The sequence below is a fragment of the Ursus arctos genome, unplaced genomic scaffold (genome assembly GCF_023065955.2).
Source record: "Ursus arctos isolate Adak ecotype North America unplaced genomic scaffold, UrsArc2.0 scaffold_23, whole genome shotgun sequence".
Taxonomy (NCBI): Eukaryota; Metazoa; Chordata; class Mammalia; order Carnivora; family Ursidae; genus Ursus; species Ursus arctos.
The window spans coordinates 42,330,221-42,357,023 of NW_026622908.1; the positions used below are offsets into that span (position 1 = coordinate 42,330,221).

Here is a 26,803-nt window from a genome sequence, read left to right on the forward strand (position 1 = left end):
GTGATCAGGGAAGGACCCTTCTATTTAGGCCTTGGATTCTGTATTTTAACTGCATAAGAAGTACCCAACCAATAAAACATAGAATAACAAGAAAACCTAAGATCAGAATCTACCTCAGCCTCTTATGCACTGCAACACCTCCAGTCAGAACATCTTGCCAGGCTCAGTCAGGCTTAGTCATCCTCGGAACTGTCTGGAACTGTTACAGTCAACTATGTGTGAGTATGGGTTTAAGGAGAAATGTATCTCATTTCCTTGGAGTTTTTCTGTTATTTTAAAATATATGTTGAAAATATTTACTTGTAATTAAAATAATTTCTTCTAACTTTCTAATAAAGTGCCTTTTAGTAACTTAATTTGGGTTCTGGGCTAAGATAGGCCTAAATTTGCATCTTGGCTCGACCACTTTCTGTGTGATCTTGGTCAAGTCTCTTAATCCTTCTGGTATTCTCATCTGTAAAATAGGCATATTACTCACCTCTTAGAATTATTTTGAGACTTACATGAAATAATGCAACATATATCAAGCAACTGGTACATGGTAGATGCTTAATGAGTCATAGACATTTTTCTTCTACTTTGAAGAACTAGAATGCATTTAAATCCCCATATCCCTTTGAGTCATACCATTAAAAACAAACCAATAAAAAAGATCTATTGAACTGATTGCCAATAGAATGAAAATCAGTGCGGTGTGTCTAGTTTCTAAGCAAACACTGAGCATATCCAGTCTTGCTGTTACTTTGTTACCTAAGGTATTAAATCATTCTTGGGGGCGCCTGGGTGGCACAGCGGTTAAGCGTCTGCCTTCGGCTCAGGGCGTGATCCCAGCGTTCTGGGATCGAGCCCCACGTCAGGCTCCTCCGCTAGGAGCCTGCTTCTTCCTCTCCCACTCCCCCTGCTTGTGATCCCTCTCTCGCTGGCTGTCTCTCTCTGTCAAATAAATAAATAAAATCTTAAAAAAAAAAATCATTCTTGGCTCTCTTATTGACATAAGGTGGTGTGGCACAAAGGCTTATTTATTTGTTCAGTAAACATTTATTGGTCTATGATGTGTTATTCCTTCCTAACAAAATTCTGCCATATTATCCTATAATTTTTACATGTTGTGTAAGAGGAAAGATGGTCCAGAGCCTTATGGGACATAAAAGAGCTGAGGACAAGGAGTTTACTTAATATAAGTCTTTACTTTTCTTCCCCTGTGGATTGTGTCATCTTCATGAGGCTAAGGACCACATCCTCTATGATTCTCACAACTAATCCGGTGCCCAGCACACAGGAGATGCTCCCTAGATGTGTGGAATATATAAAAGAGTGAAGAAGGATCACAAACAGAGGGGAAGAAACACGTGTCCCAGATTTATTCCTGTGACTCTTTATATCTTGCAGTGAGTTTATTCAGCACCAGCAGATCAGTCTGAGGGTAGAAAATGTTTGCTTTGGAAAGAAACAAAAACCTAACCCATCAAAAGCATTCATAATTAGCAGTCTGCAATGAGGAGCAAAATGTGGCCTATCCAGTCTCTTCCATTTGTCCATCCAGTCATGTTCCCTTTCCTTTCCAGCAAGGCTTGAAAATCAGTTGAACAATGTAGTTACATTTCTTAACAGCCAACTATGTGGAATATAATAATCCCTTTGGTGTTGGCAGAACCAGAGTTCCTTTTGGGTCAACACATCTCTACTCCAAAGGGAAAAGAGAAACATATAATGCTGAGGGTAGGCATTGAGGGGGAGATTTTGCAAGAGCGAGCAGGAGCACAGGTGATTCCAGTTTAACAAATCTGAGCATGTTTTAGGAGCACAGGTGAGGGAGTCGGTGGCTGAGGAGGCATTAAGGAATTGTAAAATTTTATTTAACAGATATTTGCTGAGTAATTGTACTGTTGTGCTCAGCCCTTTGGTAGAAGGCCCAGAGGGGTGGCACTCAAGGAACAAAAAGAAGTTCAGTATGACTGGAGTTTAGTGCATGAAGGAGTGGAGAGAGGTAAGACAGGTAGAAAGCAGGAACAAGAGAGCTACAGCACTGGAGAGAGAGGAAGCATAAAGTGGAGTCTAATTCTGAGGACTTGTTATGACTCTGGTAAGCAGCATCCTTTGTGTGACTCCCCATTCACCAGAGCCTCTCCAAGGAAGGGAATGTTCTGGACTTGAACCACCCAAACCAGAAGCAGAAAGGCAGTATCCAAAGTTTCCCTCCCAACTCCTGCTAGAAGACCAGGGTAGCCCTGTCTTGGAGGGCAAGGTCAGATTACAGTTGCTGACTCCAGAGCAAGGGACAGTCCTATCTCTTTCAGGTAGGGGAACTTTCTCATTGTGGCACTGAAGATTTTCTGCATACCTGAAGCACAATTCAGCTGAAATCCAAATTGTGGCCATTTCGTCATTTTCTGCAAATGCTATCTATTTTATTTGTGTGGATTGCCTCCTGGTTGCTACAGATTTACATCTGTACATGTTTCAGGTGTGATAAGATGTAAAGTGGAAGAGGGACTGGATAAGCAAAATAAACATCTATACCTGCCCTTGGTATACGTACGCCTCTCCCCTCAGAAATTGCTCCCACGTGTTAGAAGTAGAAAAGGGTGTCAGTTTTAGCTTGAGATCGTTGGACATCCAGAGAGGTTCATGGAATGATGTACCTTTTGACAATTCTCAAGGATCAGAATTAAACAGGAGGGTGCTCTGTAACTAAAGGGGACAGAGTTTGGCATTCTGACATCCTTACTTTAGGTAAAGCAGTGTTTCCCCAACGTCATCTGTCACTTCTCTCATAAGCTCCTTATGTTTGACTGGATTGTCTTTCTCAAAATTTTTTCTAGGCTGTTCAGCTTGACCCTGAAGAAACTCGTCATGCTAAAAGAAATGGACAAAGATCTTAACTCAGTGGTCATTGCTGTGAAGCTACAGGTGAGTTGAGCAAGATTGTTCAGGGTCCAAGGAAGCTTTTAGGACTCCAGAAATACTCATGGGGGCCTACCCCTTCCCTCCTTCCCTCCTTTCCTCATTCCCTCCTCCCCTCCTCCCCTCCATTCCTTCCTCCTCAGCCAAGCAAGAAACAGTAGTGTAAGATGACTGAGTTCATGAGAACTATGAATCCCAGTTCTCTGTCTCTTAGTTAAACCACTCAGTTTCTTTAAACCTTAGTTTCTTTGTCTGAAGATTTAAAACTTGGTGCTTCCTGCCCTGCGTATCCAACAGCATTAGTCTGAAGATCAGGTGATACAGATGCTAAAGTGTTTGATAAATGATTCAGAAATTGCTGTGACGGCCAGTGCCTGTTTCAGTCCCAGCGTTTCTGGGTCCAAACAAATGCATGGGTTGGAGAAGCACTTTGGAGGTTTACTGTAAGGTAGAAGAAATTTTGTAGATTATTGTTTCAGACTTGGCAAGTTAAAAATGTACTGGAATATTTTTACTTCTGGGTAATCTACCCATTAAACTCCTTATATTTACTCAGTGTCTTCAAGGGACCCAAAATATTTCACAAACATTCATACTCTAAGCATTCCCGAAGTTCAGGAAAGGAGGGAGAACTGACTACAGGAAGGTTAAGGAGTTTACCTGTTGCCAGCTAATTACCAGGTGGGGCAGAAGTGGTGTTAGAAACTAAAGAGCAGGGGCGCCTGGTGGCACAGTCGTTAAGCAGCTGCCTTCGGCTCAGGGCGTGATCCCAGCATTCTGGGATCGAGCCCCACATCAGGCTCCTCCGCCTGCTTCTTCCTCTCCCACTCCCCCTGCTTGTGTTCCCTCTCTCTCTGGCTGTCTCTATCTGTCAAATAAATAAATAAAATCTTAAAAAAAAAAAAAAAAGAAACTAAAGAGCAGGTAATTTATATATAGTCATTAAACTCCACTACTAGGCCTTCCTTAACTGTTAAGGCCTTCCTAATGATGACTCCCTAGAGCTTACTGAGATTCTGGAGTCATTAAATAATTATTGGATTCTTCAGCTTAAGAATGGTGTATTTAGTGAATTCTTACTCATTGAAGAGTAGTGAACTATATGGGTAACTCCCTACTCACCAGCATATTTTATTAGCTAGATCAGCTATGATGCAGCAGTTTATTGTTCTAATACTGGCTTCATTAAATTCCATGTCTGTAGTACTCACAGTATGTGTGCCATACACTGAGGTCCTCAGCTCTCTTTCTGAGATAAATACACTATCTTAATTTAGTCCTCAAAACTTAAAGCATTTTATTACTCCTTATGAATTCCTGCATGTCTCACTTCATAGTCTGATTCCCTGTTCATCTTTGGACATAAGTCCTCCCAGTTCTGTGAAACATTCCCAGGCACCCTGAGTCGAAAAAGCGAGTATGGGGCGATCATGTGCAAGTGGAGACTTTCAGTGTCTCTGCTTCCTGTCCTGATTTTGCACCCATTTCTAGGTTATGGGCAGGGTTCCAGTTTTCAGGAATTGTTGCCTTTGCTAAAAGCTGTTGCTTTCCAATGCAAACAGTGTTGGTATGGTTTCGAAAGTTCCCCACTGCTTTTGCCATCCCCACAGTCAAATGTCTTTGCCAAAAGAAATAATTTCCTTTATTTCCTGATTAAATATTTAACATTCTATAAAATTTAAAATCATACCAAAAAACTATAAATATCCTGAATTTTTTATTGCTTTACTTCCAAGCAGCTGGAAGTAATTACAGATGCTATCATATTCGTGTATCCAGTGACTTGTTTATTCATTTAATAAATTTTTATTGAGCATCTGTTATATGCAAAGCATTGCTCTAGGCACAGGGACCAGCAGTGAGGGGATGAAGCAGAAATGGGAAACATGCATAAAGCACTTTTTTTTAAAAAAAAGATTTATTTATTATTTATTTATTTATTTGAGAGAGAGAGAGAATCTCAAGCAGACTCCCTGCTGAGTGTGGAGCCTGATGCAGGGCTTCATCTCATAACCCTGAGATCATGACCCAAGCTGAAATCAAGAGTTGGACACTTGGGGCGCCTGGGTAGCACAGTCGTTAAGCGTCTGCCTTCGGCTCAGGGCGTGATCCTGGCGTTCCAGGATCGAGTCCCACATCGGGCTCCTCTGCTGGGAGCCTGCTTCTTCCTCTCCCACTCCCCTGCTGTGTTCCCTCTCTCGCTGGCTGTCTCTCTGTCACATAAATAAATAAAATCTTAAAAAAAAAAAAAAAAGAGTTGGACACTTAACTGACCAAGCCTCCCAGGTGCCCCAAACATACCTAAAACCCTTCTGCTTCATAGTGAAGTATACTGTTGTCTTGAAGAAATACTTGTGCAATTCAGTTGTGAATTAAATATCTGCTTTTGGGGGCACGTGGGTGGCTCAGTCATTTAATGGTCTGACTCTTGATTTCAGCTCAGATCATGATCTTGGGTCGTGAGATGGAGCCCCGCGCCAAGGCTCTGCACTGGGCATGGAGCCTGCTTAAGATTCTTTCTCTCCCTCTCCCTCTGCCCCTCCCCCTGCTCATGTTCATGCACTCTCTTGCTCTCTCAAATAAATAAATATATAAAATAACTGCTTTTGTTATGGAACACCATTTTTATATGAAAGAAGGCCGTATAGATAAACTGGTTATTCAGACTCAGCTACTTGGAAGATATTTTCTTGAAAATGAGCAAAGTGAACCTATCACTTAAGGGAAACAACTGAGAATACTTTTGGCCAATGATAAATAAAATTTGATCTTTCAAGTGAAAATTACAATTTTGGAAAATGTGTCGGTCACTATAAGCTTCACAGCTTCCCAATTCTTAAGGATTTTTCTGAAGAGATCAGTGGCAGTAGTAATGATAATAATTTTTTAAATTATATAATAAAAAATATGTAACATTTGAAAGGTTTGTCTAACTCAGTGAACCAATGTTTTCCAAATGACCAATGCATGATGTTACAAAATCATGCCGGGTAAAAGATCCGTTCAAAGAACAAAATAAACCAATGGATTGGATTTTTATTTTTAACCTTTTATTTTGAAATAATTTTAAATTTGCAGAAGAGATGCAGGATAGTACATAGAGTTCCTGTATTCCCTTTGCCCAGCTTTTCCCAGTTAACATCTTTCTTAGCCATGATACATTTATCAAAACTAAGAAATTATCATTGGTACAATACTATTAACTAAATTAAAGACTTTATTCAGATTTCCCAGTTTTTCCACTGTTGTCCTTTTTCTGTCAATTTATTGGATTTTAATATATAACAATGCTACAAAAGCCTCCTCCTTTTTTTAACTTCATTTCTTGAGTCTGAATTTTTTTCATACACTCAACCAAAACAAGATTTTGCAACAAATTGAATACAGAAGCAGGTAGGGAATCCATTTGTCTTCTATTAGCCACACATTAAAGAGATTTGCAGAAATGTAAAAGTATACCCTCTCCTTCATACTGCTGTTGAGAATGTAAAATGATGCAGCCACCGTGGAAACAGACTGGCAGTTCTTGAAAAGGTGTGACATAGAGTTACCAGACGCCAGGGATGTACTGTATGGTGACTAACATAATATAATAAAAAATCATTAAAAAAAAAAAATAGAGTTACCAGACGACCCAGCAATTCCACTCCTAGATGGTACCCAAGAAAAATGAAAACATGTCCATATAAAACCTTGCACATAAATGCTCATTGCAGCATCTTTTCATAATACCTAAAAATTGGAAACAAACAAGTCCATTAACTGAAGAATGGATATGTAAAAAGGTGGTATAAAAAAAATAAAGTATATCCGTGCTACAACACGAACCTTGAAAACATTGTGCTAAATGAAAGGCAGGCACGAAAGACCACATACTGTATGATTCCATTTATATGAAATGTCTACAATAGGTAAATTGATAGAGTCCAAAAGTAAATTGGGGTTGCCTAGGGCTGGGGTGGAGAAGGTTAGTAGATGACAACAAGAGTATGGGGTTTCTTCTTGGGGTGATGAAAACGCTCTAGAATTGATTGTGGTAATGTTTACACAGCTCTGAATATCCTAAAAGCCATGGAATTTTACTCTTTAAATGGGTGAATTGTACAGTATTTGAATTATATCCCAATAAAATTGTTATTTAAAAAAAACATGCCATCTTCTTACTACATTGTTTTTGTTTTGGAAAAGATATTTTTCATAAAAATGTTTTTATGTGAACACATGAAAGGTTTATTGTTTTTTAAGTGAATTAATCACATTTTTAAATATCTCAGTTGTAATTCCTAATATGGTAAATACTGATGGATGTACCTACATAAACAAAAGCTATTTGGGTATATAATTTTTGAGTGTAAAAAGATTCTGAGACTGAAAAGTTTTAGAACCATTGTAGTAGAAGGAAAGAGACAACAAACATAATAAATAAGAACATTATCCACAGACTGTACTTGAAATCTAATCCATTCTGGGAGGCATGTTGGATAGCAGCAGCCGATCTTCCATTATTTAAATGGGAAAAATAACAATGAATTCTCAGACATCCAAGAAACCTCCACCTATTTCCTCAGATATTACTACAACAGTCTTAAATATCTATACGACCATTCACCAATAATCTTATATTTTAAAAAGAGGCATTTAAATTACTAGGAACCTCGGGGCGCCTGGGTGGCACAGCGGTTAAGCATCTGCCTTCAGCTCAGGGTGTGATCCTGGAGTCTTGGGATCGAGCTCCACATCAGGCTCCTCCGCTAGGAGCCTGCCTCTTTCTCTCCCACTCCCCCTGCTTGTGTTCCCGCTCTCGCTGGCTGTCTGTCTCTATCTCTGTCGAATAAATAAATAAATAATCTTTTAAAAATAAATAAATAAACAAACAAACAAACAAATAAATAAATAAAATACTAGGAACTGGAGCGCCTGAGTAGTTCAGTTGGTTAGGCATCTGCCTTCAGTTCAGGTCATGATCCTGGGGTCCTGGAATCCAGCCCCACATCAGGCTTCTCACTCAGCGGGGAACCTGCTTCTCCCTCTCCCTCTGCCTACCCCTCCCCCACTCATGCTCTCTCTTGAGCACACCAGGAACCTAATTTTTACTGCATTAATACTCCTTAATGTGTATTTTATGTGCTGTAAGTAACGATATTGTATCAGATATAAATTGCTCTGCTTCTATACTGCAAATGAAGATATACTGTTACATAGCTTAAAGATGATATGTAAAGATACTAAAGATAATTTTGAAATTGGACCCAAGTTGGTGGTGCCACAGGTACCTGGAAGAAGCAAGTACTGGGACCCATGAAGAGCATATCTTTGAAGGAGGGTGGGAAAGATGAGAAGTGTAATGCACTGTGCTTTAGAAGTGCCAGTGCTCACTGTGATCCTGTGACTGCCCTGCACCCTATGTCCTGTTACCTGCCCACGCAGATTGGGTTTAACAGGTTTGCAATTCAGATAATGCAACTGGGATAGAAATTTTTACTAGTGTTTATAGCACGTATTTGGATAGCGAGAGTTCAAATAGTGAGGGCTGCTGCTATTAGAAGGAGATATGTCCTATGGGGAAATAAATAAAAGAAGATAAAGGGATGGAGTATGCCAGAGGTGAGGGAAGGTACAAATTATACGTGGTGGTCAGGGTAGGCCTCATTGAGAAGATGACATTTATGCAAAGACTTTGAAGGAGGTGAGGGAGGGAGCCATGCAATATCTGGAGAAAGAACAGTCTAGGTAGGGGGAAACGGCAAGGCAAGGCCCTAAGGCAGGCGTATGTCTGACAGAATCAATAGGAAGGAGGAGGTGGCCAGTGAGGCTGGAGAGGAATGAGAACAGTAGGAGATGAAGTTAAAGAAGTAGGGGGACAGGATGTGCATAGGTAATTGCAAGGTCTCTGGTTTTCAATCTGTGTGAATTGGAGGGTTTGAGCAAAGGACTGATGGTATCACTCTAGCTGTTGTATGGTGAAGAGACTTATAGTTGAGAAAGAGGAATCAGGAAGACCAGTCAACAAGCCATAACAGTGATTCAGGCAAGAGATGAGGGTAGCACCAGAGTTTTTTCTTTTCTTTTTAAAGCTTATTTAAGCCCTCCCTCTACACCCGACATGGGGATTGAACTCACGACCCCGAGATCAAGAGCCCCATGCTACCAACCAAGCCAGCCAGGCGCTCCACCAGTTTTTCTTGAGCAAGACTGTGGGTATAGCAGATTTGGAGGGAAATGTCCAAAAGCCAGCCCTTCGTATTATGTTTGCAATGCCTATTAAACATCCAGGAGGAAATGTTGAATAGATAATTAAATATATAGGTTTAGAGGGAGGTCTGGGATAGAGATATACCCTGAAGAGTGTATTTAATTAAGACCCTAAGATTGGATGAGAGAATTAGGAGTAGGGTGAATATAGAGAACAAGTCTAAGGATTAAGGTCTCAGGCACTCCAACATTAGGAAGTCAGCAAGGAGAGGAAGGACCTGAAACAGAGACCAAGAAAGAGTAGCCAGAGGATAAGAGGAAATCCAAGAGAGTATGGGGTTCTGGAAGCCAGGTGAAGGAAGTGTTGCTGGAAATCAGGAGTGATCGGCTCTATCAAAAGCTGCAGATAGATCAAAGGAGATGAGAACAGATCATTAGATTCTTTAAAGTGAAGATTATTTGAGACCTTGTCAATAGCATTTTTGGTGGACTGGTGGAGATAGGAAGAGTGATTGGAATGCATTTAAGAGAAAATGAAAGAAGAGGACTTCAGGAGAGTAAAAATAGACAACTCTTGAGGTGTTTGCTACAAAGTGAAGACAAGATACAGGTTCGTAGCCAACAGGGCATGTGGGGATGAGAGAGTTGTTGTTGTTGTTGTTGTTGTTGTTGTTGTTGTTGTTGTTGTTTAAGATGAGAGAACAGCATGTTTGTTAGTGGAAATGATCCAGAAAAAAGAGGAAAGTTGATTATGTAGGAGAGGAAAGACTGGGTAGAAGAGCTTTTGAGCAGTGAGAAGGGATGAGCTCTGGTGCCCAAGTGGAACGGTTGAGTTTAGATGGGAGAGGATCCTTCGTCTGTGTAACAGGAGGGACGAAGGGTACATGAGCACAGATGCACTAAGTAGGTAGGTGTGCTGGGAGTTGTGGGAGTCCTTTTCCCCTTGCTTGCATTTTGTCAGCAAAGTAGGAATCAAGGTTATCAGCTTAGAGTGAGGAGAGGTAAGGAGGTGTTAGGGGTTTGGGGGGAAAATGAGAAAGTATAAAACTGTCATCAAGTAGATTAGAAACGTGGAAAGACTTGGGACAATACAGAGTAATTGCCAGGCTGCCTTGTCAGCCCACTACTGATTTGGGGTCTTATATTAAAGACAGACCAGTTCGCCTGATTATATGATTCTCTCTGCGCATGTTCAGCTGGTGCAGTTGGATTTTTATTTTTATTTTTTTATTTTTATTTTTTATTTTTTTGGAGAGAGCAGGAGCAGAGGGAGAGGGAGAAGCAGACTCCCTGCTGAGGAGGGAGCCCAATGCGGGACTGGGATTATGACCTGAGCTGAATGCAGATGTTTGACTGACTGAGCCACCCAGGCGCCCTGCAGTCGGATTTAAACAGGGTTGTAATTTTTACCAAATGAGTATGGCAGACTAGCAGCAGAGCACAGGAGTGAAGTGTGTGTGCAAGAACATGTTTATAAAGATTGACTGTGGCATTTAAGCTGGGTAAGGAGGAAAGGGGGACAACAGGAGCCTGAGGAAAATTGAAACAATGGAAGGATCCTCGGATCGTAGGCCCTGGTGGGTCTGAAGGATTATTGTTGTTGACAAACCAGAGAGAATGAGTTGAAAAGATAGGTGGTAATCAGAGAGTGGGGAGCATGAAACTGAAATTAGGTATTGGTTGTAATTATTGGTAATGATAAGACCCGGAGGGTGATAATGTGAGTGAGTAGCTAAGACAATTGTGAGGACAAGATCATCAGGAGAGAGGGATTATGGGATTGAAGCAGCCAAGGTGTAGGAAAGAGCATGTATTGAAATCATAGAGAGTTATGGCTGGTGTAGTACTGGGGAGAAGAACAGTGAGTGAGGAGCTAAAATCAAGAAATGAGCAAGAATGACTACAGCAGGGAATAGAGGGTAATGTGAACTGAGGGCAGGATTTTTAGAGAGGTGGAGGGGAGAATGTTCTAGAGCTGGTGATGAAAACAAGGAGGACACTTTCCCCATCTCCAGTCCAGTGGTGTGTGGGTTATGGGAGAAAAACGGCCATGATTTGAGAGAGTTACCCAAGAAGCCGTGTCTTCAGTGGAGATGAGGTTTCAGCTAGAGCGGGGTTTTTTAGCAGCGGCACTAGACATATGGGGTCTGTGCATCATAGGATAGTCAGCAACAACCCTGGCCTCTACCCTCTAGAAATACTTCACACGCACACACACACACACACACACACACCAGTTTTAATGACCAAAAATATCTCTAAATATTGCCAAATGGCTCCTGCCTTTGGTTGGAACCACTGCTATATATAAACCACATTTTGAATTCTTTCAGCATTTCTGAGATTCATTTTACAGAGATTTTTTTAAATCAAATAAATCAATAAAGTCAGGTGAAAATTTTGTCAAGAATCTTGTTCGTAATAGTAGTTACTACAAAAAGTGTTATCTAACAGATGAGGCAGAATTTCCTTTATTATTTTTCAGTGGTATGCTATAATACTATTCTCGTTACAAAACACTGTGGTGAAATATTGTATTTAGATTTTCCTTCCTGCATTAAACAAAATTTGCATTTTGTAAAAACAAAAATTAGAAATGGATATAAAGCCTAAATGTAAAAACTAAAATTATAGAATTAAAAGGAAACAGCAGACTATCTGCTCCAACACAGCAGAGTAACTTCACAATCTTAGAGTAGGCAAAGATTTCTTAGCTAGGACCCAGAATGCATTAACCACAAAAAAATAATAAAGTATACTTGATCAATATTAAATACTTCATCAAAAGACCATTAAGAAAATGAGTAGGCAAGAAAATATTTACAATACATATATCTGACAAGTGACTTGTATACATAAAAAAAAGTCTTACAACTCAAAAACAAGTTAAACAAACCTGGATGAAAATATTTGACCAGGGACCTCATACATGGCAGTTTACAAATGATCAATAAAGTAATGGAAAGGTGCTTAATAGTAGTAGTCATCAGGGAAATGCAAATTGCAACCACAGCGATACTCCACTGTATGTACCCCTTAGAATCCGTGAGTCAAAGCCTGATCACACCAAATGCTGGTGAAGATACGGAGTAATTGGCGCTCTCATACACTGCTGCTGGGGGTGGGAATGGTACCAACACTTTAGAAATTGGTCTGGCAGTTTCTCATAAAGTTAAACATACATCTACCCTAAGACGCAGCAATTTTCTTTCCTAGGTGTTTGCCCAAGAAAAAGTAACACATATGTCTACACAGACTTGTAACAAGAATGGCAGCGTTAGCCATAATAACCAAAAACTAGAAACAACCCAAATGTGAATGTTCAGCAACAGTAGAATGGACAAAATGTGCTATATTCATAGAAAGGAATTCCACTCGGCAGTAAAAAGGAATAAACTAATACATGCAACACCCTGCATGAACCTCAAAAAATGATGTTTAAAGAAGCCCAACTACAAGAGTACATACCATATGACTCCATTTATATGGAATTTTAGAATTGACAAAACTAACGTATGGTGGAAGAAATCAGAACAGTGCTTACCTCTGAAAGAGTAGTGTAGAACTGTTTGGGAAGGATCACAGAGTTTTTCTGGAGCAATGGAAATGATGTACGTCCTGAGACAGATGTGGGTGACACAGGTATATGCATTTATCAACTCACTGATCTGTGTACTGGAGATCTGGGCATTTCACCGTGTTTAAATTAAACCTCAATTTTTTTTTTTGGAAAAAGTAATTTATACAAATTTACTGGTATTCCTTAGGCCCTCCTGTTGATCTCTTTTTACACTTCGGGAATAGTTTGGCCCAACTTTATTTTTAGAGCTAAAAATGCTGGGGTAGCTAGCCCGTTGTTAGTTTGGAAGGGGTAGGGCTGAAAGGAAAGTTTCCTGGGAAAAAATTAAACTGAGACCTGAAAGATGAGGGCCTTAGGTATGTGTAGAAGCATGAATGAGCATCCAAGAGGGGAAAAAAAAAAAAAAAGGCATGTGAAAAGAAAGGCCCAAAGACAAGACAGTGCTGGTGAAGTGTCAATTTGAGAGGAAGAAGGGAGTCAGAGGTGAGTGTGGGGAGGGTACTGCTACCCGCACGGCTCTTCTTCGGGAGTGTTAGGAGACCTCCCATGCAAGAATAAATCACTTTCATGTGAAAGTGAAAGCCTTTCATGGACGCACAACACAATACATATAAAATCATACCTATGATGTGGCTTGATTTTAATGAGTTTAACGAAAACCGATGAAATAAGAATATTTGTAGAGGGGCGCCTGGGTGGCTCAGTTGTTAAGCATCTGCCTTCAGCTCAGGGCGTGATCCTGGCGTTCCGGGATCCAGCCCCATATCAGGCTCCTCCGCTGGGACCCTGCTTCTTCCCCTCCCACTCCCCCTGCTTGTGTTCCCTCTCTCGCTGGCTGTCTATCTCTGTCAAATAAATGAATAAAATCTAAAAAAAAATCTAAAAAAAAATATTTGTAGAGTTTAAAAGTTGTTTGCAAACTTATTATTTCTTTTGGTCTGATTTTTGATGATACACATTTGACCTATTTTTTCTTGGTTTCAGGGTTCAAAAAGGATTCTTCGCTCCAATGAGATCATCCTTCCAGCTAGTGGACTGGTGGAAACAGAACTCCAATTAACCTTCTCCCTCCAGGTGAGAATCTACTCAATCTTTGTCACTAATGTCCAGTCTAGTCCCTAAATAGTCCTTTAATCTGGAGACTGTATAATCCAAGAGCAGCCATAGCACAATGAACTCAGGTCACCCAATGAATTGAGCCTCTAGAGCTAGCCTGAAGGACCAAAGCGATCCCTTAGCTGGCCACAGTGAGGATGCTGAGACCCAAGTTCTTTTCCTTTTCCTTGGTTAAGGCTGTTAGCCTACCCACCCTTTCTCAGCCTACTCTCAGCCCCATTACCTCTCCTCGGGAATCTACAGCCCACGCCCCAGCTGAATGTTTCCCCTTCAGTCTCTTTCTGCCCCCATGTTGTAATCTCAATTCCTTCCCTTCTCCTCCTTATCCCTCTTTAGTATGTCTCTCTGGCATCATAATCCCAGGAGCCCAAACTGAAGCACATGGAGAAAACACTTGGTCACATCACAAGGAAAAAGGCTCTTTTCTTTTTTCTTTTCTTTTTTCTTTTTTCTTTTCTTTCCTTCTTTTCCTTTCTTTCCTTTTCTTTTCCTTTTTTAAAAGATTTTATTTATTGGAGAGAGAGTGAGAGAGAAAGCATGAACCAGGGGCGTGGGGTGGAGGGGCAGGGAGAGGGACAAGCACACTCCCCCCTAAGCAGGGAGCCGACAAGGGACTCAATCCCAGAGCCCGGGATCGTGACCTGAGCCAAAGGCAGACACTTAACTGACTGAGCCACCAAGAGGCAGTTCTCTGAACATGTGTATACCACAGAGCTGCAGAATGGAAGTCAGGCACCATGGAGAATCAGACCCTCAGCAACTTAATGGTGGTTCCTTCACCCTTGGTTCCAAGCCTTGTAAAGACCGGAGACAGTGGGCACATAAAAGTTGCACCGCATATCCTCCAGCAGGACCAGAACACACTAAGGACTTTTTTTTTTTTTTTTAAGATTTTACTTATTTATTTGAGAGAGAGAGAGAAAGCACACACGCACAAGCAGGGGCAGAGGGAGAAGCAGGCTCCCCACTGAGCAGAGACCCAGATGTGGGGCTTGATCCCAAGTCTCTGGGATCATGACCTGAGCCAAAGGCAGGTGCTTAACCGACTGAGCCACCCAGGCGCCCCAGGACCCCATGCTTGACTCATTTGTACTTGGCAGTATCCTCATTTCCTGAAGCGAGATGCCAACAAGCTACAGATCATGTTGCAAAGGAGAAAGCGCTACAAGAACCGGACCATCCTGGGCTATAAGACCCTGGCTGTGGGACTCATCAACATGGCAGAGGTAAGAGGAAACATCTGTAGCCTTTAAGTCGGAGAGCCCAAGAGAGACACCAGGCCCAGCTAGTGGAGCCCAGCAAATGATTTTCCTAGCCTACCGGCTGGGTGTTTTATTTTATTTTGTAATTCAGTTCTTTTATTGGAAATTCAGAATATACCTCTTTTTATCCAGGTACTTTCTCCCTCACAAAATGTTTTTCTTTAAGTTTAAAAGAAAATTCAAACGTACAGAAAAGTTTTAAGAATAGTATAAAAAATTCCCATATACTGTTCATTTAGATTCTTAAGTGCTAACATATTACCATATTTGCCTTATTTTCTTCTCTATATATGAACATTCATGCATATTATTTTCTTCTCTGAACCACTGAGAGTAAGTTGCAGACACAATGCCCTATTACACGTTAATACTGCACTATGGTAATTCCCTAAAAATAAGAATACTCTCCTGTGTGGTCAGCACCATACCCACTGTAAAGATCAGGACATTAACACTGATACAAGATCACCATCCAACCCACAGTCCCCATTCACATTCTGCCAAGTGTCTCAGTAATGTCCTTTACAGGCCCAGGATTTAATCCAGGATTACGTGTTCATTTAGTTGTGCCTTTTTAGTCTCCTTCAATTTTCAACAGTCCCTCAGATTTTCCTTGTCTTTCATTCCCTTGACATTTTTTTAAGAGCACAGGCTTTAAAAAAAAAGAAAGTACAGGCTGGTTACCTTATAGAATGTTCCTCAGTTTGGGTTTGTCTGATGTTTTCTGAAAATTAGATTCAGTTTACGCATTTTCGGCCAAATTTCCACAGAAGTAATGCTCTGTTCCTCCCAGTACAAGATGGGCAGTGCTCCACGTCGATTTGTTCCATTTCTAGTGAGATTAGCTTTTATTGCTTGGTTAAGATGATGTCTGCCAGGATTTCCAACCTAAATTAATACATTTTTTATATTTACCAATGAAAAAATATTTTATAGGGAGATATTTTGAGACTGTGTAACAACCTTTTCTCTCCTCGTATCTTGACCAGCTAGTTTTAGCATCTATTAATGATTCTTGCCTGAATCAGTTATTATTTTGATGCTTCCCAGACAGTGACTTTCTAATCCCATCATTCCTGCTATATATATTAGTTTACTTTCTGTTGTAAGACAGAGCTTTCTCTTCTTCCCCATTTATTGATTGGTTCACTTTTTGTATTAGTTATGGACCTATGGATTCCTGTTTAATTCAGTGGGGTTTAATCTGTAACTGTCATTATTTATTTTGATGCTCAAATTATCTCAGATTTGGCCAGTGAGAGCCCCTCCAAGCTGGTTCCTATATCTTTCTTTTTGCATGTCCCACCATTCTTTATATATTTCTTTACTTTCTGGTATAAAATATCATCTTGTACTTTCCCTACCCAGCCTTGGAATGAACTGATTCTCTGAAGAGTCCTGATTTCTTTTAGTGGAGAATAGTATTTAGAAACCAACATTTGGGTACCAGAAGTATTCATTTTCCCAGTTGGGGTGTCATTACTTCTACTCCCTCTCAACAGACAGAGCTAGAAAATACATCTCCGTGTGTGTATATGCACTCATACATACATACATACACACATCATGCCTGTGTCCCTGTCTTTGCCTGTCTATCTGTTCATGAGCTCACATTCCAGTCAATTCCAATGCAACACCATTGGGCTTATTCTAGCCTTTCCCTTTTCCAAAGCTCTAATTCGCTCCTCCAACAGGATGAAAGCAGGTTCCCATTATCCTCAATATGTTTGCTCATTTGTATAGTTCCCTTATGTGCCAGGTAAATCATCTCAACCCTGACAAAGGGAAAGAATAAAGGGGCCACAAATCATTTTTCTTTTTATTATTTTTTTAAGCTGAAGCAGTACTTTATTGTGACTACAAAACACCAATTCAACAAGGCATGTAATGTTACATGGAAATTCAAACAAGTGTCTTTTTGAACAGATATGTCTGTAGCAGGCCCACCTTTTCAGGTTCTTTTTTTTTTTTTTTTAAGATTTTATTTATTTATTTGACAGAGAGAGAGACAGCCAGCGAGAGAGGGAACACAAGCAGGGGGAGTGGGAGAGGAAGAAGCAGGCTCCTAGCGGAGGAGCCTGATGCGGGGCTCGATCCCATAACGCCAGGGTCACGCCCTGAGCCGAAGGCAGACGCTTAACGACTGAGCCACCCAGGCGCCCCCACCTTTTCAAGTTCTTAAAAACAAATACTCAAACCAAGAATCAAAGAATGCATCAGAGCAGTTTTAAAAAATTACATATTGGGGTGCCTGACTGACTCAGTGGGTGGAGCATGCAACTCTTGGTCTTGGGTTATACATTCAAACCCCACATTGGGTATAGAGATTACTTAAAAATAAAATCTTAAAAAAATTACACCATCACGAAGGCGTATATGTGTATATATGTATATGTGTATATATATATATATATATATATATATATATATATATATGTAAACTGTACTAGTAGCAAGGCTTTCTGATCTATAACTTTTGGCAAATTCCTTCAGAAACAAATTAGTATAGATACCAACCATAAAGTGAAAAAATGCTTTCTTCTATGGAAACAAAGAGCCAATTTGAAAGTAAATCTATGCAGAAAATACCATTACCTCCTGTGAAGGAAGCTGCGTATGGGTGGAGATCCCCAAGACACAGCAGAGTTTCTGTTTTCAGAGATTCTGCTCCTGTAGGGGCCATGACACACATTCGTCTCAAACATCACGGTGGATCCCAGCGAAGCCTTAGTAATGTCAAGCGAAGGAGCCTCTATGAAAAGAGGTGTTGTCAATTCCATCCAAATAACACAAGCTCTCAGGAGCAGAAGAATTCAAGGAAGACCTCCATCTCTCTTTCTTTTCTCCCCTTCCCCAAGTTTTCTTGTTTGTAATCTCCCTACATCTATAGCCAAAAGATACTCAATTCGGTCCTTTTTCAAGGATTTTGGGAAAGCAATCTGTGAAGAAAATCCCTTTAGTGGGGAGGGGTGTTCAGTCATGTCAAAGATCACTCTATTTGACAAGCTCCACAGGAAAACCATCCCGTCCACAACCTATCCGTGCTCCTCCTGGCTGAGGTCAGGCTAGCCGATAGATTGCCTCGTGTATCCAATAGGATGACATTTCATTTGACTGAAATTCTTTACGTATACACATGTATGTATTATGTTTACAGAGTTTCATCACGTGAAATGAAATTATGTCATTATGTATTTGTTGAGGTCTAAGACCCCAGCTTGGCCGTACTCTGAAGAATTGTTCTTTAAATGCTTTGTCTGCAGACGTTTTACATGATACTTGTAGATTTTCAGAGAAGGCCCCATTTGACTGAAGTCCTATCAGCATATCATTTCTTGTCATCAATAGCAGGGATTTTCCATCGATTTCCTGTTCCTGAAAAGCACTAGCTTGCTTCTTAAATCCTGCCACTCGAAAATAGTTGACATCCATCACAGTCCTGTCTGCAGGATCTGGTGGCCTCCCATTCTTCATGGAACTCCCCACGTGGCTGGTACCAGGAGGCTTTCCCCCCTGTGCAGAGCTCAGTGGCTGACACATGCCCAGCCCCGAGCAGCCAGCCCACAAATCAGTTTTAACTTATGTCTGCTTTAGTATATTAAATAGGAAAAATTTTGTGACCTTAATAAATAGAATATGTGAGATAGTCCCAGCCCATCTGTCTTTCCTCTTCAGGTTTTGAATCAGTATGAGGGACCGTAGGGACTGAAGTATTATGGATACCACATTTCCCCACCTGTGTCAAGCCCTTCCATTTTCTCAGGTCCTCTAGGTCCTTTTCCCCATTGCCAGACACAGGTGACCACCATCTGCAGGCTGGCCCCACCCAGCCAGGAGAACTAGTTCTCTGTCAAGGACTAATACTAAAATGTAGTCCTAGAGATTAGCCATCATTTTCAGTCTTGAGCCTTGATTTTTATTTTTAAGTGCAGGGCCTGACCAGTGGCTGGCCCTTCAAGTAAGACCTTAAAGGTATTAATAGAACAGTAACCTTGGATTTGAAAGATAGTGAGAAAGAAAATGTATGAGCACAGTGCCACTCCTATTGGCTTGCACGTCCATTTGGACTTATGAAAATGGACAACTCACCTCCCCTAGTAAGGCGTTTGCATTGCTGCCCTGTGGTCTCAGGTGATGCAGCACCCTAATGAAGGGGCCCTGGTGCTTGGCCTGCACAGCAACGTGAAGGATGTCTCCGTGCCTGTGGCAGAAATAAAGATCTACTCTCTGTCCAGCCAGCCTATTGACCATGAAGGAATCAAATCCAAGCTGTCTGGTAAGATGTATGCAGTATCTGGAGGCCCTGTGGGTCAAGAACAAACCCATCACCTGCTCCCCATCCTGGGAAAGCTAAACAAGCAGGGCCTAAAATGTTCCTATGAAAGAGAAGTTTAGAGATCCCTGAGAATAGAATGGCCTACAGTGGCTGTGGCCCTCTCCTCTACCCCAGCCATATTTCTACCTGACGGGAGCCATGATTCCAGCCAACCAGACTCTTCACATTGCAAAGTTGTCTTACTAAGGTTACTCTTTCCAGATCGTTCTCCTGATATTGACAACTATTCTGAGGAAGAGGAGGAGAGTTTTTCATCAGAACAGGAAGGCAGTGATGATCCATTGCATGGGCAGGTAACTTTCCACAGCCCCTCATGTGTAGTGTCTGAGAAATGTTTCCAGACCCTCCTGGGATTTCCCAACTTCATTCCATCCACCTACCCCCTTAGGACCTGTTCTATGAAGATGAAGATCTACGGAAAGTAAAGAAGACCCGGAGGAAACTAACCTCAACCTCTGCCATCACAAGGGTGAGCCTCAGAGGTCTGGGGAGTGTTTTAGCTGAGAGTTTTAATTTGGAGGTAGGATGGGAGTGGTATATTGAAACTTCCTGGCGTCTTTTGAAAAATCTGCACGTGGAGGTTCTGGAGGTTCTGATAACACCCCTTTATCTCCTCCTCCTCCACCACCACCGCCACCTAATTAAGAGTCACTGTTGTAGAGGAGCAGTGCTACTTACAGAGCGTGTTATATTTTTCAGGTTATCTCAGGATAGAAAATAGGCTGAGAAAGCTTGTTTTAGACTTTGGAACAGGTAATGCTTCCTCAAGAAGCAGAATGCCTCAGACATCCCTTGTCCCCTCTCCAGGCGACTACTTCAAATTGCATCCTGCCTACCACATAGGCTGACCCAGTCTTCTGTAGGGCTATCACCATTTTTAATTGCTTTAACCCAGAAATAATAGGCTAGTGCTTAGAACTGTGGGTTTGGTAAGGTTTAATTACATTGGGTAGAGTTCCTGCCTTAATGGATCCATAACCTTAGAAGCCAAATGCCTTTGAATTGTGTCTCCTACATAAGATTTCCTCAAGAGTCACTATTTTTGGTGAAATTAGAATGCTGGACTGAGACCCTATTAACCTGGATTTCTAGGTTAACTTTGGGGTTTTGTTTTTGGTTTTTAAATTTAATTTAATTTTAATTGCAGTATAGTTAACCTACAGTGTTATATTAGTTTCAGGTGTATAATATAGTAATTCAGCAATTCTATACATTACTCAGTGTTCATTGTGAGAAGTGTACTCTTAGTCCCCTTCACCTATTTCACCCATCCCCCCACCCACCTCCCTCTGGTAACCACCAGTTTGTTCTCTATAGTTCAGAGTCTGTTTCTTGGTCTAGGTTAAATTTGACTGATTCTGGAATTCCTGTGCTGAAGTGTGGGAGAGTGTAAAGTGCTAGAAACTCAGTTTCATTTTTCTCCAGACACATCCTGATTGTCTAGTGCAGAATTAGCCTAGGGACCCCAAGAGCAGAGATTCCCATCACCTGCAGGAATGAAGTAAATGTAGGCAGACCTTCCAAATGTGTTGCGTCTGAGCCTGGCATTCACAGTGAAACTGCACTGTCATCTCTCCATGCATCCTTAAGTATCACTGGGCTTAAATGTAAATCCTCAAGACTATGGCCTTGATTTCCCTCATTGAATAATGAATGACTAGAGAGCGTGAGAACTGTTCTGTTGTCCTTGGGTATCTAATCCTTGATTGGCACTCCAGAATGGCCTGGGGAAGGCATGTCCCCAGCCTCAGACGTCTTACGTACTCGAAATGGGAAGAGGCTGGAGGATCACTCTGGGTTGTAGCTCCTTATGTTAAGTTCTTCTTTCTCCTCCCTCGTAACCACGGAGAGGCCCTGCTTGCTTCCCACAGGGTGCCTCCTGGAATCACCTTTCCCTGTGGTCTCCTATGAAGCATAGCTTCACCCTGTTATATGACCAGAGTTCAGGGCTCCTATTAATATCCTCTCCCTCAAAGGTTGTTCTTTTTGTTTTTGTTCTTTTAGCTCCAGGCACTTTCCAGTCAGATTACCAGACTTAGTAATGGTTCTTTGGTTTCTGTCTCCTTTTGTACACAGGCATTCTTCTGTCCTTACCAAAGATACTTTGTTCTGGATACACTAATTGATTTGCTGTTTTTTTCTCTGCTGTGGATGCCCTTTCCACCTTTGGAAGCCCTGCTTTTTCTTGAAGGCCTGGCTCAGTCTTACTTGCCAGTTAGTCTCTTCCATCCCCAGATGGCAAGTCTATCATTCAGTCAGGAAGTATTTAGGACCCATCATTGTGCCTGGAGTTAGAGACATAGAGATAAGAAAGGCCTAGTCCGTGCCATCAAGGAGATCACAGTGTCTGGACACAGACAGCATCTAAACCAGCTGTACAACACAGTAGAGTAGGTGCTAGAAGATAGAGCTTGATGTAAGGGACACCGATGGTGCTCAGGGGAAAGTGACCGACTCTGGGCAGGAGTGCCAAGAGAGCTTCACAGACCAGATGCCGAGAGATGGGTTTATAAGGATAAATAGAACATCACCAAGTGGATTGGGAGAGAACGTTTAATCAGGACAGAAGACACCGTATATGAAGGCCCAGAGGTGTACAGCAGCATCGCATTCTTTACAGAACTATAAGCAGTTTCCACTTGAATGGGGGGGTGTGAGGTGTTCAGTGGTGAGGTGAGGCTAGAGACAGGCAGGACAGCCCTCAGACAGACATGGGCTTGATTCTGCAGCTTTCTTCTCCGGGCACTGGGGGCCAGTGAAGACCTCTAATCTGGGGAATAACGTCATGAGATTTGCATTTGTAATGATCACTGTGGGCTCTGGAGAGAACAAGAGTGGAAACTAGCTGGGAGACTGAGGGTGGGGGAGTGGTGGTTGAAGGCCATTGCAGTGATCCCACAGAGATGTGGGGAAAGAGGCCTGAAGGAAAGCAGTGGTATTACAGATGAAGAAGAGGGTAAGAGTTAGTGAACACTGGGCTATGAGGAGATAGGGGAGGGAAGACACTCTAGGTTCAGAGTCCTGTGATCAGGGGGCTGGTGATAATGGTACCCAGGATGGGAACACAGGGAGAAGGTGATAAATTCTTGGAAATGCTGGGCTTGAGGTGCCTGTGTGGAAATCATCAAGCACCACCATGGATCTGAAGGATGGAGAAAGGGATGAGCTGGAGATGCGTGGGTGGTAGAGGGCCCTAGGGAGGGATGAGACCCACCATCTATGCCCACAGCCCTGGGAACCGCTCCGGCATTAACCATGCGCATGCCTGCTTCCCTGGTGGGTTTTACGTGCCAGGGAGTGGAAGCTGTTTTCCCGTCTTCGTGACTTCCCACAGTTCTTTACAAAAGTGGGCTCTGGATCACTCTGCCGGCTTAAATTGGTCACCATCCACAGGTGGGTATTGTTTGAGAACTTTTGTGCAATTTGTTCCTACAGCAACCTAACATCAAACAGAAGTTTGTGGCCCTCCTGAAGCGGTTTAAAGTTTCAGATGAGGTATGACCCCTTACTCCCGAGGTTGATGGTGAGTAGAAGTCCCTGAGTTTCACCCTCGTTCCTGGAGTTCATTCTTTCCTGCCACTGGGAGTCAAGACTGCAGGACCCCCAAGTGAGAGAATAGCTAAAGAAGGGCTTTAAGCTACTTGAAAAGAGAAAGAACGGCTTTCCATGTAGCGCCCAAAGATTCATGGTACCTGGAGATGGGGGTAACATGGTTATACTCAACTATTGGTTAATACCACCCTTTTGGTATGGGGCATTAATAACACATCCAGTTGTTGTTGTTTAATTTTCCCTCCTATGAAAAGGGGAACATTGTGCACAATGGCCTGTGAGGTAGGAGTGTCCTCAATGGTCAGCCGTTAAGTAACCAAGAATTGGCCATTAATAGAGAAGCAATGTCCTCCCTGGGCTCTGACCGGCCTGCTGCCAGTTTTCCCAGGCTTCTCTTCTCAGTGCACTGGAAAAGAGATGGAGAGGAAAATCGTTCAGAGGTTTCTTTGTCCTTCCGTGGGCTCCTCAGGAAAATAGAACCAGCCTGCACAGGGTCACAGTCTTCTGGGTTTTCTTGCACCTGTTCTTTGGCACAGGTACGTTAGCACTTCCGCTTTTCTTCCTCATGCCAGGCCCATAGCCTGGAGCTACGGTAGGGAGGCACTAAAAAAGAAAGGTGGTCTCACCACATCCCTGCTCTCAGGATCGAATCACAGAAAGGACACCAAGGTTACTCCAACGAGTGTGAAGCTGTGGCCTGTTTCTTGAGGAGGACTAGTTAAAGAGGCCAGTTGGTACCTGTCCAGGAGGAAAGAGTTGCACATCTACCGTAGTTGTTAATAGAGGTAACCCCAAACTCAAAGGTTTTTTTCCCCCACAGGTGGGCTTTGGGCTGGAACATGTATCCCGAGAGCAGATACGAGAGGTGGAAGAGGACTTGGATGAACTGTATGATAGTCTGGAGATGTATAATCCCAGCGACAGTGGCCCTGAGATGGAGGAGACGGAGAGCATCCTTAGTACTCCAAAGCCCAAGCTCAAGTGAGCCCAAACCTCCTCTACACATTGGCTCCCTGCATCTCTCCTTCCTAAGCCAGAGCAAACTCCTGGACCCCTCCCTCACTTCCCCTCCGTTATCAGGGTATCTTGGCTCCTCACCCTTGCTGAACCTCCAGCTGTCTGGATAAAGATCACTGTTTTTGCCTCTAGCTGACAAAAGTCCTGATAGTCTGGAGTCCTTTGGTCCATGTCCTGCTTGTCCACCCTCTGCCGTGTCCTTCTTCAGCGGGTGTCTTTCAAGCCCGGGTTGTTGATCTTTCTTGAATACCATCACTACCCAACTCTCCATGAGCTGCTGCTCTGGGCCCTGGTGGCCACTGACCCTGGCTGTGCTTCTTCGCCGCAGGCCCTTCTTTGAGGGGATGTCGCAGTCCAGCTCACAGACGGAGATTGGCAGCCTCAACAGCAAGGGCAGCCTCGGCAAAGACACCACCAGTCCTGTGAGCAAGACCAATGGCTATGGGGGTTGGGGAGAGGGACCAGGGGAGTGTTGGGGCTTAGCACTCTGGGTACTCTGCTCTTGGCTCATCTTGTGACCCCAGAAGAGCAGTCTCATTTTGTTTCAACCTTGGGTATCCTAATCAGAGTCCTAGCTAGGAACTTAGTTCTCTTATGGCCATGCTGTGGCTATTTCGGTGTCCTTTTTTGGTCGGTTCCTGCCACAACTTGGAGCCTTCCCTCCCAGAACACACAGTACCTTAAATTTCTCCCTCAACATCTGTCACGTGGTAGCTGGGAGTATGGCATCCTGCCAGTGGTAAGTAATTCTGCTTTCCAGGTAGAGAAAGAACGTAAAGGGGCAGGAAGCCCACGGAGTCTGTTCAGAGACACTGCATAGGCTTTATTCATAGAGGGGGTAGTACATTCAAAGAATTAGGAATTTAGCAGGCAGGTTTCCATTTTGCTGGTAACCAAGAGGGAAGAGTTGCTGTCTCCTTAGCACCGCGAGAGCCCAGCGTCATCCTGGACCACGCTCTGTCCCTGCTTGGGAAAGCTCTCCTAGCAGAGGATCAGAGGTTAGAGACTGGGTTGATGGCTGTATCTACGTCAGGCCCTGGGAAGCTGTTCTTCTCCTCATTTACAACTGTGGTGAAGGAGGTGTTGTGCATGATTTTAGTGTAGTTTCTGGTTTGCTGTTGCAAGCCCTGTGTCTTTTCTGTAGATCAAAGAAACAATCCTTCAAGTCCTCCTGTTCTTTCCACTCTAATAGAGAGCATATGAAACTCACCTTGCAAATAGGTATTAATTGTGAGGAGATGATATGTGAAGCATGTGAGGTACTCCATCCCCTGAAAAGCACTGCGTCTATGGAAGGAAGGGCTGCCGCCTGTCCCAGGGGGTCTGCAGACCCTGTGGCGGATCGTGGGTCTGCATATGGGCTGCCTTACTGCTTGCTGCCAGCAGGTGGGGCTGCCTCCCACCTTATCCCTCTTCCTGGTTAAGACACGGCCAGCACTCTCTGGCCCTAGGACAGTGGCAGAAGGTGGCATTAGTGAGGAAATATGGGATGGAAAACTGCAGTCCACAAGCAGAATCCCTCCAAAAGAGAAGCCTCTGGCATGCCACTTACAGACCCTGCACCCTGTGATCCAGAGCTGAGGCCTTACCTTACTATTTACGTGGCTTGTGGCTGCTCTTTCCGGGGTGGCGGGGGGGTGGGGGGCAGTGAATGGCCTTGCTGAATCGTCATTGTCCATGTGGACAGATCGTTGACCACTACAACCAGATTCCATCTTAAGTATAGATATAAGGGATGACTCTTCTAGAGAGAAACCTGGGACCTGGCCAAAGGAGAACTGTTTCATAGTGTCCTAGGAATGTGGAACGAGGATACTGTAACAAAATGCAGTTAAATTTTTAATTGACATAATGCCCCAAAACACTAAGCGTAACACTAATATGTAATGAATGCTCAGTAAATGCTAGGGATTGTTATTATTAAATGGATGCATTATTTTATACTAATGAAGGTATTTCTGAGTTGATAGAACACGTCTCCAAGTTCTACTTTAGTCTCAGTTACGTGACTAACATGATTCAAAGGGGAAAACCACTGATGCTCTGAGCCTCAGGTGCCTTAGAGTTGGCATAGCAGCCCGGTTAGCTCAAAAGTCAATTGAGTATCAGTCTTTACAATATGATGGCCTAAGGGTCCCTGTCTACGCAGAACATTCATTTGGGTCAAGGTGGGACTGGGTTGAGAGCACGTGCTCTGGAGGCAGGCTTCTGAGTTTGAATCTTGACTCCATCATTCCACTGACTGTGTGATCTGGGGCAGTAGCCAGGCCTTCATTTCCTCATCTACAAAGCACCTGTAAGAAGCACATGTAAGGCAGTGTGAAGATACAATGAGAGAACGCAGGTCAGTCCTCTAGTGCGGTGCTCGACTGACAGGTGGATGGATTTACTACATGGGAAGCAGGCGGTACGTGGAAGCTGCAATGGCTCTTCTCGTTATAGTGTTAGAACCGTTTCAGTTCTGGTCTCCTGAAGCTGTTAGGATCTAGATGTCTTTTTAGTGAGTCCTTCAAATCCTCGTTCTGTTGGCCAGATTTCAAACTTGCTTTGCTGATTCTCTGTGATATTTCTATTTTGAAGAGCCCCATATGTCTCGATGTGGATGTGGAACTTTGGAATCCTTTAGTATGAAAGGCACTTCGGGAATGACAAAGCAAGCTGTGCTTTTACACAGAGAACTTCCAAATGTATTAGGGAAAAAATACTGAGATGGTGCATATGGAGGCAGGTGTGCACATGCTACCCAACTTTTATCCTCTCTCTCTGGTTTCCTTACTGTTGTTATTTAGTGATTTATTTTTCTTTTCTCTTTTTTTTTTTTTTAAGATTTTATTTATTTATTCG

General features: G+C 42.7%; 1 protein-coding gene across 3 annotated transcripts in view; it reads left to right on the top strand.

Annotated features, from left to right (window-relative positions):
• PACS1 (phosphofurin acidic cluster sorting protein 1) overlaps positions 1-26,803 on the top strand; it is a 138,519-nt gene that overhangs the window by 91,487 nt on the left and 20,229 nt on the right. For all 3 annotated transcript variants that reach the window (XM_057317603.1, XM_026483160.4, XM_026483159.4), the window contains exons 2-10: positions 2,823-2,910; positions 13,661-13,750; positions 14,893-15,018; positions 19,186-19,330; positions 19,592-19,683; positions 19,779-19,859; positions 22,826-22,885; positions 23,763-23,923; positions 24,288-24,381. In XM_057317603.1, the coding sequence (XP_057173586.1) occupies positions 2,823-2,910; positions 13,661-13,750; positions 14,893-15,018; positions 19,186-19,330; positions 19,592-19,683; positions 19,779-19,859; positions 22,826-22,885; positions 23,763-23,923; positions 24,288-24,381 (937 nt within the window). The remainder of the gene's footprint in view (positions 1-2,822; positions 2,911-13,660; positions 13,751-14,892; positions 15,019-19,185; positions 19,331-19,591; positions 19,684-19,778; positions 19,860-22,825; positions 22,886-23,762; positions 23,924-24,287; positions 24,382-26,803) is intronic.